General features: G+C 53.9%; 2 protein-coding genes across 3 annotated transcripts; both read left to right on the top strand.

Annotated features, from left to right (window-relative positions):
- The first annotated feature begins 6,787 nt into the window (after positions 1–6,787).
- On the top strand, positions 6,788–9,387 carry BST2 (bone marrow stromal cell antigen 2). The gene is made up of 5 exons (XM_033855164.2): positions 6,788–7,237; positions 8,018–8,072; positions 8,352–8,412; positions 8,681–8,799; positions 9,050–9,387. Exons 1-4 carry the CDS (start codon positions 6,971–6,973, stop codon positions 8,778–8,780), a joined length of 483 nt encoding a protein of 160 aa, XP_033711055.1. The 5' UTR covers positions 6,788–6,970; the 3' UTR covers positions 8,781–8,799; positions 9,050–9,387.
- Positions 9,388–9,528: 141 nt separating this feature from the next.
- Positions 9,529–17,347, top strand: CCDC194 (coiled-coil domain containing 194). 2 transcript variants are annotated; one of them, XM_073803039.1, is made up of 5 exons: positions 9,529–9,670; positions 12,388–13,247; positions 15,025–15,121; positions 15,511–15,643; positions 16,140–17,347. In XM_073803039.1, exons 2-5 carry the CDS (start codon positions 12,924–12,926, stop codon positions 16,288–16,290), a joined length of 705 nt encoding a protein of 234 aa, XP_073659140.1. In that variant the 5' UTR covers positions 9,529–9,670; positions 12,388–12,923; the 3' UTR covers positions 16,291–17,347. The 2 variants fall into 2 exon arrangements, with proteins under 2 accessions (XP_073659140.1, XP_033709783.1); XM_033853892.2 differs by lacking the exon at positions 9,529–9,670 and having other exon boundaries at positions 12,218–13,247.

The following is a 17,347-nucleotide window of genomic DNA, read 5'->3' as shown; positions in this document are numbered from 1 at the left end:
TGGTTGAGAGTCCGCCTGCCGATGCAGGGGACACGGGTTCGTGCCCCGGTCCGGGAGGCTCCCACGTGCCGCGGAGCGGCTGGGCCCGTGAGCCGTGGCCGCTGAGCCTGCGCGTCCGGAGCCTGTGCTCCGCAACGGGAGAGGCCACAGCGGTGAGAGGCCCGCGTACCGCAAAAAAAAAAAAAAAAAGAACCAGCTTGACCCCCCGCTAGGGGAGTAAATAGCACACTTCCAATAGGAACAGCCAGGTTGCAAAAGGAATTAGACTGAGGACTAGCACTGTTCCAGGAGAAATAGCCTGGTTTCAAAAGTCAGGCCGAAGTGCCAAATGAGTACTCCCAGAAAGGACAGAGTCTTTAACAGAAAGGATGAAGGCTTCAAAAATAAATACAATAAGCAGATTCCCAAATAAAGCCTGGAGACTTTCAAAATGCAAAAAGAGCAGAGCTTGAATCCAGGAGAAAATTTACCCTCAAACTCAAGGGTTGGCAAGGAAGCAGGGAGTTCAGTGGGCTCTGTGGGTACAAATACCTGTTTGCTCACCAGCCTCAGGGTCACTGGGGGTCTTCTCAGAACCCCACTTCTCAGATACCAAGTAATATTGACCTAAAACAATAAAACAGCCAGTTATTTTACTAACAAAATGGGTTTATTTGGGAACAGCAAAGAATTGCAATTTGGGACTTGCAATCTGTGGAGAACCACAGGCAAGTCTGGAGACATAGGAGAGAAACGTTCTTTTATCGAGAAGGGGGGGAGTTGGGAAGGGCTGTTATAAACAAAGAATCCATTGGAGGAAACTGGGAGTTTGAAGTGTAGTGGCTTTTCTTTGGCTGAGTTGTGACAGTCTCTCATTGGCTGGGCTGTTGCCAGGCAAGGAGAAATCCTTCCTTCCTCCTGTTGGGTAGCTAAGTAGTAATCTTCTTCCTGTCGGAGATGCAAAGGTACCATCTGTTTCTGTTGCAGAACTGACACTGAGGGGTAAGGTATGAGAGCTCGTCTTTCAGGCTTCCCCACTCCATTTTAAATTAAATGTTTATTAATTTTCCCAGACGCTATATCAGTAATCTCAGCAGGCATATATTCTCTCATCATGAATGTTTCCTGAACTGGGGGCTGCCCCACTGGCTGAGTTTGTCATTGCTGTGCTTTTGCTTTCCTTGGTCTCAGGGGTCCGACAGCACAGAGTGCTTTGTCTGTTTCACCATCAATCACCACATCTTCCCGTTCAGTCTCCTCACTTTCCCAGGGGTCCTACCTCTTAGTGGCTTTGTCACAAGTGTCCCGACCTTAATCTGAGACAGCTTGCACCCTCCTAGCTTTGAAACACAGCACACTCAGTTCTCCAACTTAACATCCTGCTCTCTCACGTTGTCCATCAGCCCCAAAGTTAGGAGAGAAGTGAACAACCTCACATCCTTCTCTAACCTCAGCTCTTCCCTCAACTTCTAACTCAAACTTCAGCCTCTGGTTGGGCATCAGTGGCCAGCCCCCTGTGGAAGCCATTAATCTCCCTTCTTTCCTGAAGTGCGCTCTGCACAGTTCCTCAAACAGAACATCAGACCAGTTGGTGTTTTCAGGACATCCCTGAACTTATGCAGAGGTCCATGAGCATCTACATACAGGCCACTCTTCCCCACAGAGAGGTTGATGACCAACCTGTAATTTCCCCTGCAATGCCTCTTCCCCAAGGCCCATTTTTTCAGTCTCCTGGCTGGCTCACCAATTGTTGGTTCCCAACCTCTGGAATTCCTTGAGTGAAATCTGAAACTGGCCCCTATAGAGAGAGGGTAAGGAGAGATGGAAGAAAGAGGCAGACCACTCCAGATGGGTAGGTGGCAGGTTTAATAAGCAAGGGAACTTACTTATGAGGCTTGTCTTGTGTGGCTGCAAGATGAGTGGATATCTACACCCACCCACCAGAATCTTACAAGTTTATACAGAGGCCTTAATGGGGGTACAGTCAGATATATCATCTAGATGGTCTCAAAAGTGCATTACTTTCTCAAGGTTTGTCTTGAAGTGACTTGAAATGAGAAAAGTGGACATAATATACATTCCAAGGATAAAGGAAGAGATATGGAACCTCCAATTGCCCTGGTCCAGCTCCCAGTTCAACCAGTGGTCACATCCTTTTGGTGACCTCTTGCAACAAGAAACATGGTTTGAATGCCCACACTCAGCCCTGGGACTGAGAAAGGAGTGCTGATTGAACTGTGGACCCAGGGAAATGTCCAATGTGGGTGGAGGACACCCTGGAGCTTCTGTGTCTTACAGGAGAGGGAGGAGCTGCTGGAACAGGGACCATGGGAGGAGCTGGAAGGAAAACAAGAATGACTGTGACATATCGAGAGACAAGAATCCACTCAGGGGCAGGCAATAGATTAAATTCTGATTCCTCTTTAGGGAAAGCAAGAGCCAGGGAGACGTGCCTCCCCTTGGACCCAGTAACCCCATTTCTGGGAATTCAATCTAAGGAAAGAATTCAATTGAATCCAAAACTTATCAAATGGTGACAGGGATGAACTCTCACAGGGATGTGAGAAGGCACCAGGTATTGAGCTAAACACTTTTGATATATTGATTTATTTCATCATCATAACAACTTGGGAAGGAGCTGATATCACACCCATTCGATAAGAAAGCACAATCTGGGACTTCTCTGGTGGTGCAGTGGTTAAGAGTCTGCCTGCCAGCGCAGGGGACACAGGTTCGATCCCTGGTCCCGGAAGATCCCACGTGCCATGGAGCAACTAAGCCCGTGTGCCACAACTACTGAAGCCCATGCGCCTAGAGCCCGTGCTCGGCAACAGAAGCCACGGCGATGAGAAGCCCTCCCCCAGTAAGGAAGAGTAGCCCCTACTGGACGCAACTAGAGAAAGCCTGTGCGCAGCAATGAAGGCCCAACGCATCCAAATAAATAAATAATTTTTTAAAAAAAAGATGAGCTAATTCTATATAACCATATATTTTTTAAAAAAGAAAAGAAAAGAAAAGAAAAAAGAAAGCACAATCTCAGCAAGGTGAAGAGGCTGGTCCAGAGCCAAGATGGAATTTGAGGTCGAGTCTGATTCCTAAGCTGCACCTAAGACCCTCCAGGGCAATGCTTCTCACCCTCGGCACTGTCGAGACCCAGCATCCTCTGTAGTGGAGGGGTCACCGTCCTATGTGTTATATAGGATGTGGAGCGTCAGCCCTGGTTCCCACTCACTAGATGCCAGCGCGTTTCCTCCCCCAGTTGTGACAACCGAAACTGTCTCCAACCATTGCCAAATGTCCCCTGGGGGCGGAATCGTCGCTGGGTCAGCGCCTTCCTATAAGCATGGCGATGTCCTCTGTCGCCCACACATGGCCATATATAACTGAAAACACCTCAATGTCCCAAAGTAAGGTGTTCTGTCAATGCAATGAAATACGTGTGTAGTTTCATGAACAGAAATAAAGCAGTTAAGTGAAGGAAGGATTATGGATGGGCTTTTGGTCCTTTACGAAATGTGTTTCTTTAACGTCTTACATTATTCTCTTATAATTAACCACAAAAAGAAAAATCTCCTATGGGAATTTCCTGGCAGTCCAGTGGTTAGGACTCTGCACTTTCACTGCTGAGGGCCTGGGTTCCATGCCTGGTCTGGGAACTAATATCCCACAAGCCATGAGGCACAGCCAAAAAAAGAAAAAGAAAAGGAAAGAAAAATCTCCCTTGTGTGTGCTCCCTGCTCCTAAAATAGTGTCTCTGCCCTGCCCGCCCCAGAGAATGATGGTGGCCTCCTCTTAACTGAACCCCTTATGAGCCTGTGGTTTCTACTTGCCTACAAGGAATGTTCCAGTATGTTTTGGTGGAACTAAGTTTGTCAAAAGTAACAAAGAGCCAAAGTTGGAACAATTTGAGTGACAAAATAATGTCGAGTGTAAAATTGATATCCACGAGTCCACACAGATATAAGTAAATGATTGAATAAATAAATAAATGAGGGAGAAGAGACAAATCTCCCAGGCAGAAGAATCCCAAACAATGTACACAAATGTTCTTCCCTCGAGGAGGTAGAGCACGACTCCCCATCCCTTAGGTGTGGGCTGTAAATAGTGACTTCCTTCCAAAGGGCACACCACCTCCGCCAGGTGATCAAGGTCGACATCACAGGGATAAGTCACACTGACGGCGCATGCCCTGGACACATGTGTAATGAGAAGGGCACTTCCCCTCTGTGGTTCTTCTCTCCAAAGCCCAGTCCAACCACGAGAAAAACACCAGACAAATCCCAGCTGAGGGCCCTCCTACGGAACACCTGACTCCAAACTGTCAAGTTCATCAAAACCAAGAAAGTCTGAAACACTGTCTCAGCCCAGAGACATAAATGTCCTGTGAGGATCCTGGGGCAGAAAAGGGACATTAGCGACACACTGAGGAGATCTGAATAATGCATGGACTTCAGCTAATAATAATGTTATCAATCGGAATTTGTTCATTCATTGTAACAAAGGCACCATACAGCTGTAAGAGGGTCAAAGTAGCGAAAATGGGGTGTGGGGTCTATGGAATGTTTTTGTACTCTCTTCGCTATATTTCTGCAAACCAAAATAAAATGATTCTTTAAAAAATAGCAAAGCTAAAATCAGCAGAACAGTGGCATAACTATTTCCATTGGGAATTTTAGCGGGAAAACCCACAGACTTTCTGTTTGCAGCACTGGGACTAGAGCGAGGTGAATAAGGCACTTGCTTTGGTTGCAGAATGTAAGGGGGGCACCCAAAGGTTCTATTATGATCACCCCCATTTTACAGCTATGGAAACTGGGGCTATGAGGAAATCTCTTGCCTAGGGTCCCATAGGGAGGCAGGGCTGCTCACACACTCTCTTGGCCTCTACCTGAAATCATGGTCCCAAGCTGAACCTAAAGTCTGAAGGCCAGCACAGCGGGGCTCCAATAAGTCAGCTTTCCCAAGGGTCGTGTCTTTGCACTTGGAGTCCTGGCCTGGAACGGAGGACCCTACTCATGGGACACACAAGCTCCCCCTGGGCCTCCTCAGCAAGATCATCACTGATCCCTTGTCAATCTGGCTGCTGAGTGGTTTTAATGGGGGTCTTCTAGGCAGAGAGATGTCCAACTGGGGACATGGGCCCCTGGCCTCGGCCCCATGCACCATCTGACCCAGCTGACTGCAAACACGGCAAATGGCTGACGCAACAGAATCTGGGCTGTGGTCAGGCTGCGGCTGAAGAAGCCACAGGAAATGCACGCAGCTGCCTTCCAGAGGTCACAGCTGGCAGCTGGAAGCCTGTAATCAAGCCGATTTCCAACAGGAAGCTCTGGCTCCCCAGGCCACATGGAGGGGAGATCAGTGTGGCCTGAGTTTCCTTGAAGCTCACTCCAGGGTCCAACCCCCTTTGGAGGCCTCTCCCCAGACGACCCCCGGGCCCTCTGGGTTCAGCGTGTTCCAGATGGACATGATCATCTTTCCTCAAAATGTGCTCCTCACTCCATGGCCGTGTTTCTGCATTACCCACCTCTCCTTCTGCCCCGAGCCACACAGCCGTCCACACATCCACTGAGTGCCTACTGGATGCCAAAGCGTTTTACTCAGAACTCCTCACCGGCCCCTCCTGCTGAGGCTGCTCCTGTTATGGCCACACTTTACAGATGAGGAAACTGAGGTTCTGTTAGCACAAGTCCGTGTGCCCTACGCACAGTGAGGTCAAACAAACCGAAACGTCAGAGTTTGGAGCAGAGAAAGGTTTATCGCAGGGCCATGCGAGGAGGCGGGAGGCTCGTGAACGCGGGGTTCAGAAAAACCCTGAACTCCCCGAAGGGTTTCAGCAAAACATTTTTAAAGTCCGGGTATGTGGGCGGCGGCGGTGGGGGGAGGTGTTGGTCACAGGGTCTGTGATCAGCTCGTGCACAATTCTCTGATTGGCTGATGGTGAGGTAACAGGGTGGTGTCACAGGGGTTAGTTAAACATGATCAATCCTTAGGCACCACTAGGCCTGGGGGCTACATGCTCACGGTCATCAAGTAGTTAACATCTTCCGTTTGGCGAGGGAGGCGTTTCACATCTGTGAAAACAACTCAGGAATGAAGGCCCCACAGGGTCCTGCTCGCTGACAGTTCAGAGGGTTTATGTGGAGTCCTGGGGTGGTAGGGGCAGATTGTGGAAGTAGGAGCCGGTTCCTGGGTGGAGCTAGAACAGGGACCTGGTTTGTTGGCTGGGGCAGCCTCTGGTGGCCAAATAGGGGGACTGCAGCCTTAGTCTCGTGGGTCCATCCAGATCGTCTCTCCGCTCCCACAGGCTACGGTCCCTCCTCTGACACCCTCCATGGCACCCTACGGTCCCCTTGGGGGGGGGGAGGGGCAGGGATGCTAAGTGAACCCCTGCTAGGTCACCAGGGAGACCCCTGAATTCAAAACCCAGCCTCTTCTGTCAGACCCAGACCCTGTCCCCAGTCCACTAGTCACCTCTCAGCCTCAGTTTCCCCAGCTGGGGACTTGGGAACCAAAAATGCCCTCGGCCTCTTCAGGTCGTGGTACAGATGAACACAAAGGTGGCATGCACTAAACACTCAGTAACTGCAGTTGTCACCCTCAGAAACATAAAGGAGAAGGGCAGGGACTTGAGATGGGGTGTCGCAGGTAGCCCCAGCTCCCCTCCCACAGGATCTCACTGGCCAGCAACCAACCCAGAAAGTCCCGAGGCCATAATTAGGCAGAAACAACCCACCTCTTTTTCTGAGAAAGGGAAAAAGGAAACCGAAACAGAAAGCCTGGGCTCTGCTCTGCCTTTAGATGCCCTCATTCCAGTATCTCCAAGTCAGAGGATCCTCCTGGAACTTGTCATTGGTCAGCACAGCTCCTATGCTAATAAGGGGGTAGCCCCAGCCCAGAAGAGGTTCCAGCGCCCTCCCCTAACTCCCGTCCAGACTCCCTACGGACAGAGCTGGAGGGCACTACTTTGTATCACTACAGCCCTGTGCCCATGGTTGACCACCTGAATGAGCCGGTGCTGCGCTGCTGCAAGCTGCCGCGGTGCCTGTGCTTCCTGCTGCTCCTGGTGATTCTGATGGCTCTACTTGTACCCTTGGTCATCTTCGCTGTCAGCGCCAACAGCAAGCACTGCACGGATGGCCTCCAAGCAGAGCAGGAGTGTCAGAACCGCACTCGGTACGTGCAGCACCAGCTAACCCAGGCCCAGGAAGTCTTACACGAGATGGAGGTCCAGGCCGCCACCTGCAACCAGACGGTGGTAAGCCACTGCACCCCCTAGAGAGGGCCCTGTCCTTGCGGGGGGGTTCTTACAGGGTCTACGTGGAGATCAAGATAGACCTTAAAACTCCCCCCTGGATGTCCCCACCAGGGTTTGGAGACCTGTAAACTCTCTCCAGGGTGCTAGTGTGGGGTGGGGTGCTCCCTAGAGCAAGGGCCTCAGTATCCCTGCTAGGATATGGGGGAACCTCCAGACTCCAGGGCACTGGGGTGTGGGAGCTAGAAACTCCCCTCGGGCCCCAGTCTTGGGGGAGCAGAAGCCCCCCCTAGGGGTTGGGATCGGGACCTCACCAGGTCCCAGAGAAAGAGGCTCTTGATACTCCCACCGCATCCTGAGAGACTCTGGAATTTTCATCTGTGTCCCGATATGGGGGAACCTTGAAACTCCCACTGGTCCTCTACTTGGACTCCGAAATCCCCCCTGTGTTCTGGTTTTGGGAGGACCTCTCACTCTTCTTGGGCAATAGCCCCGGGGGATCTGGAAACTGCTCCTAGAGTTTGGGCATGGGGAGCTTCCAAATTCTCTTGGGGAGGGCCTCAAAACTCCCATTTCGAGGATCACACCCTTATCGGTGGCCCTGGGAGGGTGGGGGTTATGGCCACTCTTCAAGGTGGGAGACTGAGGTGCAGGGGACGGTCGGAGTGGAAACTGAAGGGGGTTTGGACCCAAGCTCCTCTGATCCCAGGGCTTAAGGAGGGGTCCAGGGCCCAAGGACAGAAGTCCAGTTTCCCACCCCCCACCCCCACCCCCGCGTCGCAGGTGACCCTGAGGGATTCTCTGAAGATGGAGCAGGCACAGGTGGCAGAGCTTCAGGGTGAGAAAAGCACAAGGCCAGCGTTCCACGGACGGGGCTCGGAGGGGTGGGCCAGTTACTGAAAAGGACTAAGGAGGGAGGGTCCCAGGGTTGGGGTCGGGAGGGAGGGATGGGACCAGATTCCATTTGGAGTAGGGGAGGGGGGAGCACGCCAGGTTTCCCAGCGTGGGTTGAATGAGGGCGGGGCTAGAGGCGGGGACATGTCCCGGGTTGGAGCCAGGTGAGTGGGCGTGGTCAGTGTGTTGACGCGCCCCTCGATTCTGTACCCGACCCCACCAGGAGAGGTCAAGATTTTGAAGCAGAAACTGGAGGACACTTTGGCGGAGGTGCAGAGACTAAGGTCCGAGACGACCCCCCTCCCACTGGCCACTCCCCTTTCACCCCACCCCGAAGACTCGCGACCCCCTTGGCTTCGAAAAACCCCGTTGCTCAGGGGGCAAAGTTTAAGTCCCAGCCTTGTCCCGTGTGTCACACAGCCATGGGGTGGCCGCTGCCAGCTCTCCTCCCCAGTGACTTGGTGGGGGAGGAGTGGAGATTCTTAGGGGCGCAGCCTCCAGCTGCTGGAGCCGGCTTGGCAGTTGTCTGAATTGTCCCGATCTCTACTCCAGAAGAGGGAGTGAGGCCTCAGCTGAGAACAACTCTTCTAGCTGCTCGAGCGTCCTGTTCGCTGTGGTCGTGGTCGTGGTCCTCGAGGCTCTGCTGATCTGAGGTCCCAGAAAGCCGGCCGGTAAGGAGGGGGCAGCTCCGGGGAAAAGAAAACTGGGAAAGGATGGGAGTCGGGGATGGGTCACGGTCTGGGAGGTGGCCTACCTGCGGGGCAGAGGGCTGGGCCCCGAGGAGAAGAATCTTGGAGAGGGAGGGAGAGCCCAGTGAGCAGGGAGGGGGTGGGGGTGGGGCGGTCCTGGAGCGGGGCAGGGCTTGAGGGCGCGGAGCCCGTGTTGTATCTGCCTCTGAGTCCCTGTTTTGATGTCTTTTAGGCCACAACCTGGACTGGTCCGGTTCCCTCTCTGCTTCCCCCTTTGAGGCTTCCTGACCTGGCCCGTTCTGAGGGGACCACATGGCAACACGGCTGTGGGGAGGAGAGGGGGGATGGGGTAGCCTAAGGGGTCCATGGGGCAGCTCTGGAGGGATACCTTGGGCATGGAGAAGTAGCGGAGTTGGCCCAAGGCTGCCCTAGAGCTGAGGAGGGCATGGGGGTGGAAGGTGGGGCGCCTGCTTCTTGCTGACACGGTTTCTAGAAAGTCACTTTCTTCTGGGGTCTTTGGGCTCCGAAAAAGTAAACACCCCTCTGGGGAGGGGAAACTTTTTCTCTCAAGTTTTTGGAGTGTTACTGTGTCACCCCCAAGCATCTGGGGGCTGCCCTGCGGGCCAGGGTGGACACCCATTGACATCCACATCCAGCTTTCCCTGCTCTAGAATGTTCTCAGGAATCCCTGCGGTTCTGGCAGCCACCACCCCACTGCCTCCCCAGCCCTCTTGTCCATTTGGATCATCTTAAAGACCTCTACACCCTCATCAGCTCGCCTGCAGTGTTCTGCTCTCATCTCCTCGCCGGGATCTTCTGATGGCAGCGGTCCCATGAGGAAACCGAGGCTGTGGTGAGGGACACTTTGTCCTGGTTCCCAATCCCTTCCCACAGAAAGTGCAGGGCTGGGATCAAACCTGCATCTGCAGACACACACAGGCCTGTGTCACAATGCCCCCTCCTCCAGAGAGCCTCTCTGCTTCTCAAAATTGAAGGCCACTGGGAGTCCCCTGGTGGCCTAGTGGTTAGGATTCTGAGCTTTCACTGCCGTGGCCCGGGTTCAATCCTTGGTTGGGGAACTGAGATCCCGCAAGATGCGCGGCACGGCCAAAAAAAAAAAAAAAAAAAAATTGGAAGGTGTTCAAAATTGAAGCCTACCATCTGATAAACCCTTCAACCCACTTTCTTGGATCCTCCCATGGCCCATAATTCCTTCCTCCTCTGTTATCTTCCTTCCTCCAAGTTCGCCTGGAATCCTGACTATTGTCCGGGCAACTTCTTGTGCGTGGCTGGGGGTGGGGGCAGGTCCCTTGCATCTGCCCAGAATTCCCAGAATTCTGCACTGCCCTCACCATGGTCCCGAGCCCAGATGGTCGGGCCCCCCTCCATGGCTCCCGCTGCCCTCCCAGGGACCCCCAAACCCCATCCCTGCCACAGGCCCCCCTGACGCTCCCCCGACACCACCCCCAGCCCCTAACTTCCTCTTGCTCCACCCCCTGTGACCATTTCTCTGCATTTTTTTTTTTTTTTTTTTTTTTACGGTACAGGGGCCTCTCACTGTTGTGGCCTCTCCCGTTGCAGAGCACAGGCTCCGGACGCGCAGGCTCAGCGGCCATGGCTCACGGGCCTAGCCGCTCCGCGGCATGTGGGATCTTCCCGGACTGGGGCACGAACCCGTGTCCCCTGCCTCGGCAGGCGGACTCTCAACCACTGCGCCACCAGGGAAGCCCTTCTCTGCATTTTGATTTGTCAAGTTCCTTCCTGCCTCATGGCCTCAGCTAGTCTCTACCTCCTGCTCGGAGCACCAGCTTCCCGCTCTGGAGTTCTAGAACAGGGTTTCTCGGCCTCCAAACTCTTGACATTTGGACTGGACCATTCTCTGCTGTGGGGCCTGCCCTGGGCACTGTAGCACGTTGAGCAGCATCCCTGGCTTCCACCCACTAGAGGCCCATAGCACCTTACCCCGAGGTTGTGACAACAAAAAAATGCCCCTAGACATTACCAAGTTTCCCCTGGGGGGCAGAATCAATTCCGGTGAGAACCTCGGCTCTAGAAGGTGAGGCTTGGGTGCCCGTCAGTTCTGTGAGTGTCCCCAGCTCACAGGGGGACTCAGCAGGCGCTCCCATGGAGTCCCTTTACAATGACTGAGTCATTTCACCACCACCCCCATCGGCAGCCCCATCTAACAGATGAGGAAACTGAGGTCCAGAGGAGTGACTGGACTCGCTCAGGGTTTCTCAGCTGCTCAGGCAATGGAACCCTCTGCTTCCAGCAGGTTCTCTTGATTGCAGGGAAGCAGACCTTTCTCACATGACTTCAGTCCTTTCCCATCCCCACTCAACATCCTTCCCCCCAGCTCCCAGCTTGGGCTACTGGAAAGTCCCAAAACAGCTCCGCCTCCCACCCCCACCATACCTGGGCTGCGTTTCGCTGATGGAGGGGGCAGGTTTGCCCCAATATTATGGGTTTGACCTGCTCAATTTCTTCCCCTAAATTCCCACCCAATGGCTAGGGTATAAATGTCCCTCTTTCCTAAAAAGGCCCCTCTTCCCTGGCTGGTTGGGGGGATTCCAGCTTCAGCAGGAATCTGGCAGTGACCTGTGGCTGCTGTGTGTCCCTGGCCTGAGACTTAGCCTCTCTGGGCTCTGGTTTCTTAATGTGGAATTGGGGGGGGCGGGGGGCTGGGCAGGTCAGGGAGGGACACAGATTCTAGTTCATAGTGTTCACTCAGCTCACATTTCTGCCAACTACTGTGTGCCAGGCCCACGCGGTGGCCTGTGAACAGGGCAGGTGCAGGCTTTGCTTTCTAGGGGCTCACCCAGTCTGATGGGGGAGGCAGCCAGGAATCACACACAGGTAAAATGACAGCAGAGCTGAGAGAGCTGATCAAAAGGGGCCTGAGGGCTTCCCTGGTGGCGCAGTGGTTGAGAGTCCGCCTGCCAAGGCAGGGGACACGGGTTCGTGCCCCGGTCCGGGAAGATCCCACATGCCGTGGAGCAGCTGGGCCCGTGAGCCATGGCCGCTGAGCCTGCGCGTCCGGAGCCTGTGCCCCGCAACGGGAGAGGCCACAACAGTGAGAGGCCCTCGTACTGCAAAAAAAAAAAAAAAAAAAAAAAAAAGGGGGCCTGAGTTAGTGGGGAAGGGGGAGGGTTCTGGAGGAGGAGACATACTGGTGGACAGGGGAGAGCTGGTAGGAACTGTTAACTGGGCAAAGAGGGAGGAGAGGGCTCTCAGGCAGCCCTGGGGTAGGAATGCGCTGGCCTGAAGAGCGCTGAGGAGGGCAGGAGGCAGCTAAGAGCAGGAAGTGACATCAAAGACCTGCTAGGGGTCTTGCTGGGGAGGAAGAGGAGGGGGAGGGATTAGAAAGGGGGGAGGGGTAAGACGGGGAGATAGAGGGGGAAGAGAAAAAGAGAGGGAGTAGGGTGGAGGAAGAGGAGGAAAGGGAGGTGGAAATGGAGGCGGGCCAAGAGGAAATAAGGGGAAAGAGGGCGGAGGGGGAGGAAGAGGATTTGACTCAGAGGGAAGTCTGGGGAACGGTGTGAACGCGCCTGGATCTATTCACGTTGTAAGGTCTCCCCCTGGTGGCCTAGTGGAGAACGGGCAGGGAGATGGGACGGATCCACCCTTGCGTCTACCCTCTGGTCCTCACAGCCAGCCACAAAAAGTGTGGCAGCCTGAGCCAGGCCAACCTCAATTGCTCGAGTAGCCTCCCGTCTTCTAGGCTTGGTCATTCCATGAACAGAATGGGGACAATATACCCCCAGACCCTCGCCAAGCACCCCCTGTGCAAATGGGTGCTTTGCGCAGATGTACTCAAGTGATTCCCACAAAGCCCTACGGGGCAGGAGCTACTGTCATCTCCGCTTCACAGAGGGGGAAACTGAGGCTCAGAGGGTCACGTGGGGTGCAGATGTCAGACTGGAATCCAGGACCCCCCAGTCCTGTCTTGGGCTCCACTAATCTGGGCTGGCCCTTGGCGTGGGTCCAGCCCCTCCCAACAAACTCGAAGCCACCGCCAGGCAGGGCGGAACCGTGGGTGTCCCTGGAGCCCCAAGGTGCCAATTAAATGCTCGTGGCCGTCTGGGGCCAGAGCTGTGGACGGTGGTATGGCCGAGCCGGGGCCGGAGCCAGGGCGCGCCTGGCGAGTGTTCGCCCTGTGCGGGGCCGCTGTGTTCCTGGCAGCGGTGGCGGCTGGAGCAGCCCTGCTGGCCTGGAATCTGGCCGCCTCGGCCTCCCGGAGGCCTCGCTGCCCAGAGCCAGGGGCCAACACCACCGCGCCGCCTGGAGACCTGGAGCCCGAGGTCGAGGAACTTCGGCGCCGGCTGGCAGAGGCTGCCCAGCGCGAGGAGGCCCTGACCAGGCAGTTGAACCAGGCCGAGGGTGTCCGACAGGAGCTGGAGGAGGCCCTAAGGGCCTGTGAGGGCCACCAGGTAGGTGGGCAGGGTGGGGGGCTGGGGAATCCAGAATATGGGGGGGAGAGGGTGCACACACATCCCTGGGGCTCCCCCCCCCCCCCGCCCTGTGCCTTGGTTTCCGCCATTCTTCAATTGAGGGAGGCAAATAAGAATATACACGTAATTCCTTCCAACTCCTACAATGCCAGTTCAGCCCTGAGTCTACCTTCTGACCAAGAAGGTGTCACTGTCCTCTGCTATTTGCCAAATCACTGGTGGAGGCTAGGGAAGCCTCAGACCCCTAAGCCCACCTGGGGAGGCCCTGTGCTAACCCTCCCCCTAGGTACCCACTCAACATCCCACCTCCCAGCCAGTGTAGAGCAGCTCTATTTTGAGAGAGGGACATTCATGTCACCTGTAATTAGGAGGCTAAAGTTGGCCTCTTGGGGGAGGTACCAGCCAGGTCCTCCCTTTTCCTCCTGCCAACCCCTTCAAACTCTTCCTTAACCCTTCCCAGCCCTGGACCTCGCAGAAGAATCATCCTCAGAGTCCCAACCATTCACATTTATTGAGTAACTACTGTGTACCCCTGTGTCCCACGCGCAGCAGAGGTTGGGCAGTGTATGAATTTTTTAAAATTCATGCCTTTTGAAAATTCATCCCTACACCTTTCCTGACTGCCTGAGGGAAAGGCCTGGGGTAGCCGAGGTTAACAGCAGCCTGCACTGGGTTCAAATTCTGTCTCTGCCTCTCGATGGAGTCTTCTCCAAGGAAGCCAGGCCAGTGGTTTTGCAGAATGTCTTGTTGCCAAAATCTCGGCCTCTGTACCCTGGTACCAAATAGAAATACGGAGACAGAGTTTTTGGAGGAAATAGAGAGTAGCTTTATTTCTTTGCCAGGCAAAGAGGGAACACGGCAGGCTAGCACCTCAAAAAAAACTGTGCCCCCCTCTCTGGGGGAATAGGGAGAAGTCTTACAGTCAGGGCTTGTAGTCTGGGGTAGGTGATAAGGATCAAGGAAGTGATGGACTTGCATTCTTCTTTCTTCTGGGAAATTTCAAAACGGCCACAGCAGACATCAGGCAGCTCTGTAACTGGGTCTGGTCATCTCCAAGATTATCGCTGGTGACCTCCTCTCTGAAATGAAGAAAGCTACAAGGGAGTGTTACAAGGGAGTGTGGGAGAAAAGAATGCCAGGTGCAGGATATAATTCACATAGAGTCAGAGAGTGATTAAGGAATTAGCTTTGTGTAGGACAATTCTAGTTGCATGCACTACAGATTAGTAACAGTTAAAGTGAAACTAGGATTGCTTAACTTTTATAGACCTGCTTTTGCTGTTTCTATAGCCATTCACTCATTCCTTTGTTTTCCTGGCTTGTTAGTAGGAAAGAAAAACCCCATTTTCCACTTCTACTGTAACAGTCTCACAGAGGTGACTAAGTATACCCTTGAAACCCAATTGTCAACCACCAAATTGGCTTGTGCTGGTCTGAAACCCCAGTCCGCGAGTCTAGACATAGCTAGGATTGGAACCAGATCCTGTCGGCAGAGCTAAACCTTTTCTACATCTAGTTGGCCTGGAGTAGGGGCCGGATGACCTGGACAGAGAACTTCTTCCAGGCAGGCACCTGTCACCACTCGGTACCCCAGACTTCAGAGACCACTTCTGTGTTTTACAGCTACAGGACCCCCAAAGGTCCAAATAAAGCTCAGGGAACACCAATGTAGTCTCAGTCTCCCCTAGAAAGGGCGGGGTCAATTCACTCCTTCTCCCCTCCCCCCCTCCCCCCTCACTTCCCCTCCACTCCGCAGAGTCGGCTTCAGACCCAACTGATGACACTGAAGACTGAGATGGACGAGGCCAAGGCTCAGGGGACCCAGATGGGGGCAGAGAACGGGGCGCTGACAGGTGTGTTGGGGTGCAAAGTGGTGGGCAGGGCTAGAGGTGGGAGGAGCCTAGAAGGTTCCCAGCTACGCAAATGACACGTACAGGTGCAAACGTAAAGCAGACGAACGCGAAAATTTGTGAAAGAAATGCGCATAATATGCAAAGGTCATGCGAATATCAGAGAACAATGCAAATACAACAAAATGTGCACACGCCGTGTAGAGACTCCCCAAAGTAATGTAAACCTATGAAAAGCTATGCAAATGACACGTAAAGGTCGGGCAAACAGCACACAAACTTAATTCAAATAAAACAAACCACGCAAATAGTAGGCAGACTATGAATTCGTAGCTGGTGTGCGAGGGGTATGAGCCTGGTCTCCAGCCTGATCCTGCCCCCTGCGCCCGCAGAAGCCCTGGCGCGCTGGGAGGCGGCGGCCACGGAGTCTGCGCAGCGGCTGGACGCGGTGCAGCGGCGCGCGAGCGCGGCGGAGGCCGAGAGTGAAGCCTGCGCAGCCCGGGAGGCGACGCTGCGCGAGCACGTGTGAGTAAGGAGTGGGCGGGAAGGGTCCGGGGGAGGGCGAGCCCATGCCCCTGCCCATGTGGGCGGGGCCTTGTGGAGAGTCAAGGCCCTCCTGAAGGTCAGGCGTTAGAACCTGGGGGGCGAACCTGGGGGGCGGGGGAGGCGCTCTTTGGGGACGGGAATCCCCCACGTTAGCGCTGGCACTCTGGAGGCATGGGTCCCTGGGGTCGGGCGCATATTGGGGGCTCAGGGGAGGGCGGGGAGTGCAAGTAGAGGATGCAAGAAAAATCAAGTACCGAGTGAGGGGCCGGGGGCCTGGAGGCGGAGCTTCTGGGGAAAAGGCTGGGAGTCCGTGGGGAGGGGTCCTGGAAATGGCCAGGGGTGGAGAAGGGATGAGGGATCCTGGAGCATGGGATCTCTGGGGAGGGGGCGTTCCCAGGAAAGGCGGAAGAATGCTGGAGGGTCTCTGGGGAAGCGGGGTCCAGGTGCTGACGGGACCCTCCCTCCTTCCCGGCAGTTACGCCCTGGAAGCCCAGACGGGCCCCCAGCGCAGAGTGCCACACCCCCGGACCCGCTCCGGGTCCCGACCTCGGCCCAATCCCCGCTCGCGCTCTCGCCCGGGAACTTCCGGGGGTTGCAGGCGACCAGCGCGGCGTGCAAGGGGGTGAGTCAGACCCCAGCTGGATCAGGGCTCGAGGCCAGGAGGACAGACACTGGGGGCCCTGCTGGGACACTTACAGAGGTACCCACGCTAGATGAGATGCTCAGTCGACACCCGTCAACGCTCAGCTTTCGACCGACAGCCGTCCTGAACGGAAACTGTGCAGAAAGAAGACCCGACCCTCTCTCTTTGACCATCTAATGCTTATTTTGCAGATGGGGAAATTAAGGTCCATTTGGTCACGAGGTGAGATAGTGCAGAGCTGGGACTTAAGTCCCCTCTAAGGACAAGGACAGTGTTGCCCTCATCGCACAGACGTGAGGACTTAGGGTCCAGCCCTGCCCTGGGAGTGACCTGAAGGGGTTACTTCTCCTCTCTGGTCCTCAGTTTACCTTGCCTGTAAGATGAGTAATTGGAATGGTGAGAGCCAGCATATCCTTGACATCAAAAGCTGACAAAAATGGCACAATAGGAAAACTACAGACCCCTCTCCCTATGAAGAGGGTACAAAACTCCCAAGTGGAATTTTAGCAGAGAACCAAGTAACACGTTTTTAAGATACACCATAACAAAGTGACTTATGCCTGAGGTGCAGAGATGGTTCAATATTTGGAAGTCTGGTAATAAAATTCGCCATACTAAATGGATCAAATGAGAAAAATTCTGAAAAGGTCATCAAAATAGCAACAGTTGCATGTAAGTGAGATTATACGGTATTTGTCTTTCTCAGCCTGACTTATTTCAGTTAACATAATACCCTCTAGATCCATCCATGTCGTTGAAATGGCAAGATTTCTTTTTTATGAGATTATTATGAGTAATATTCCATTGTGTGTGTGTGTGTGTATATATATATATAACATCTTCTTTATCCATTCATCTATCGATGGACACTTAGATTCTAATTTCCAGACCGTAATCAGATTTTTCCAACTGTTCTGATAATGTCCCTTGTAACAAAAGAGTATCCTGGCTTACACATTGTATTAATCTGGAACATTCCTCAATCTGTCTTTGCCTTTCATGACACTGGCTTTTTTTTTTTTTTTTTTTTTTTTTTTTTT

This window comes from Tursiops truncatus, chromosome 3 (assembly GCF_011762595.2).
Source record: "Tursiops truncatus isolate mTurTru1 chromosome 3, mTurTru1.mat.Y, whole genome shotgun sequence".
Lineage (NCBI taxonomy): Eukaryota > Metazoa > Chordata > Mammalia > Artiodactyla > Delphinidae > Tursiops > Tursiops truncatus.
This window is presented reverse-complemented; position numbering and strand designations above follow the sequence as displayed.

Coding starts and splice junctions, on each gene's coding strand:
- BST2 (XM_033855164.2), top strand. CDS start 6,971: ATGGTTGACCACCTGAATGAGCCGGTGCTGCGCTGCTGCAAGCTGCCG. Junction 8,073..8,351: donor ACAGGTGGCAGAGCTTCAGG/GTGAGAAAAGCA, acceptor CGACCCCACCAG/GAGAGGTCAAGATTTTGAAG. Junction 8,413..8,680: donor GCGGAGGTGCAGAGACTAAG/GTCCGAGACGAC, acceptor TCTCTACTCCAG/AAGAGGGAGTGAGGCCTCAG.
- CCDC194 (XM_073803039.1), top strand. CDS start 12,924: ATGGCCGAGCCGGGGCCGGAGCCAGGGCGCGCCTGGCGAGTGTTCGCC. Junction 13,248..15,024: donor GGGCCTGTGAGGGCCACCAG/GTAGGTGGGCAG, acceptor TCCACTCCGCAG/AGTCGGCTTCAGACCCAACT. Junction 15,122..15,510: donor AGAGAACGGGGCGCTGACAG/GTGTGTTGGGGT, acceptor CTGCGCCCGCAG/AAGCCCTGGCGCGCTGGGAG.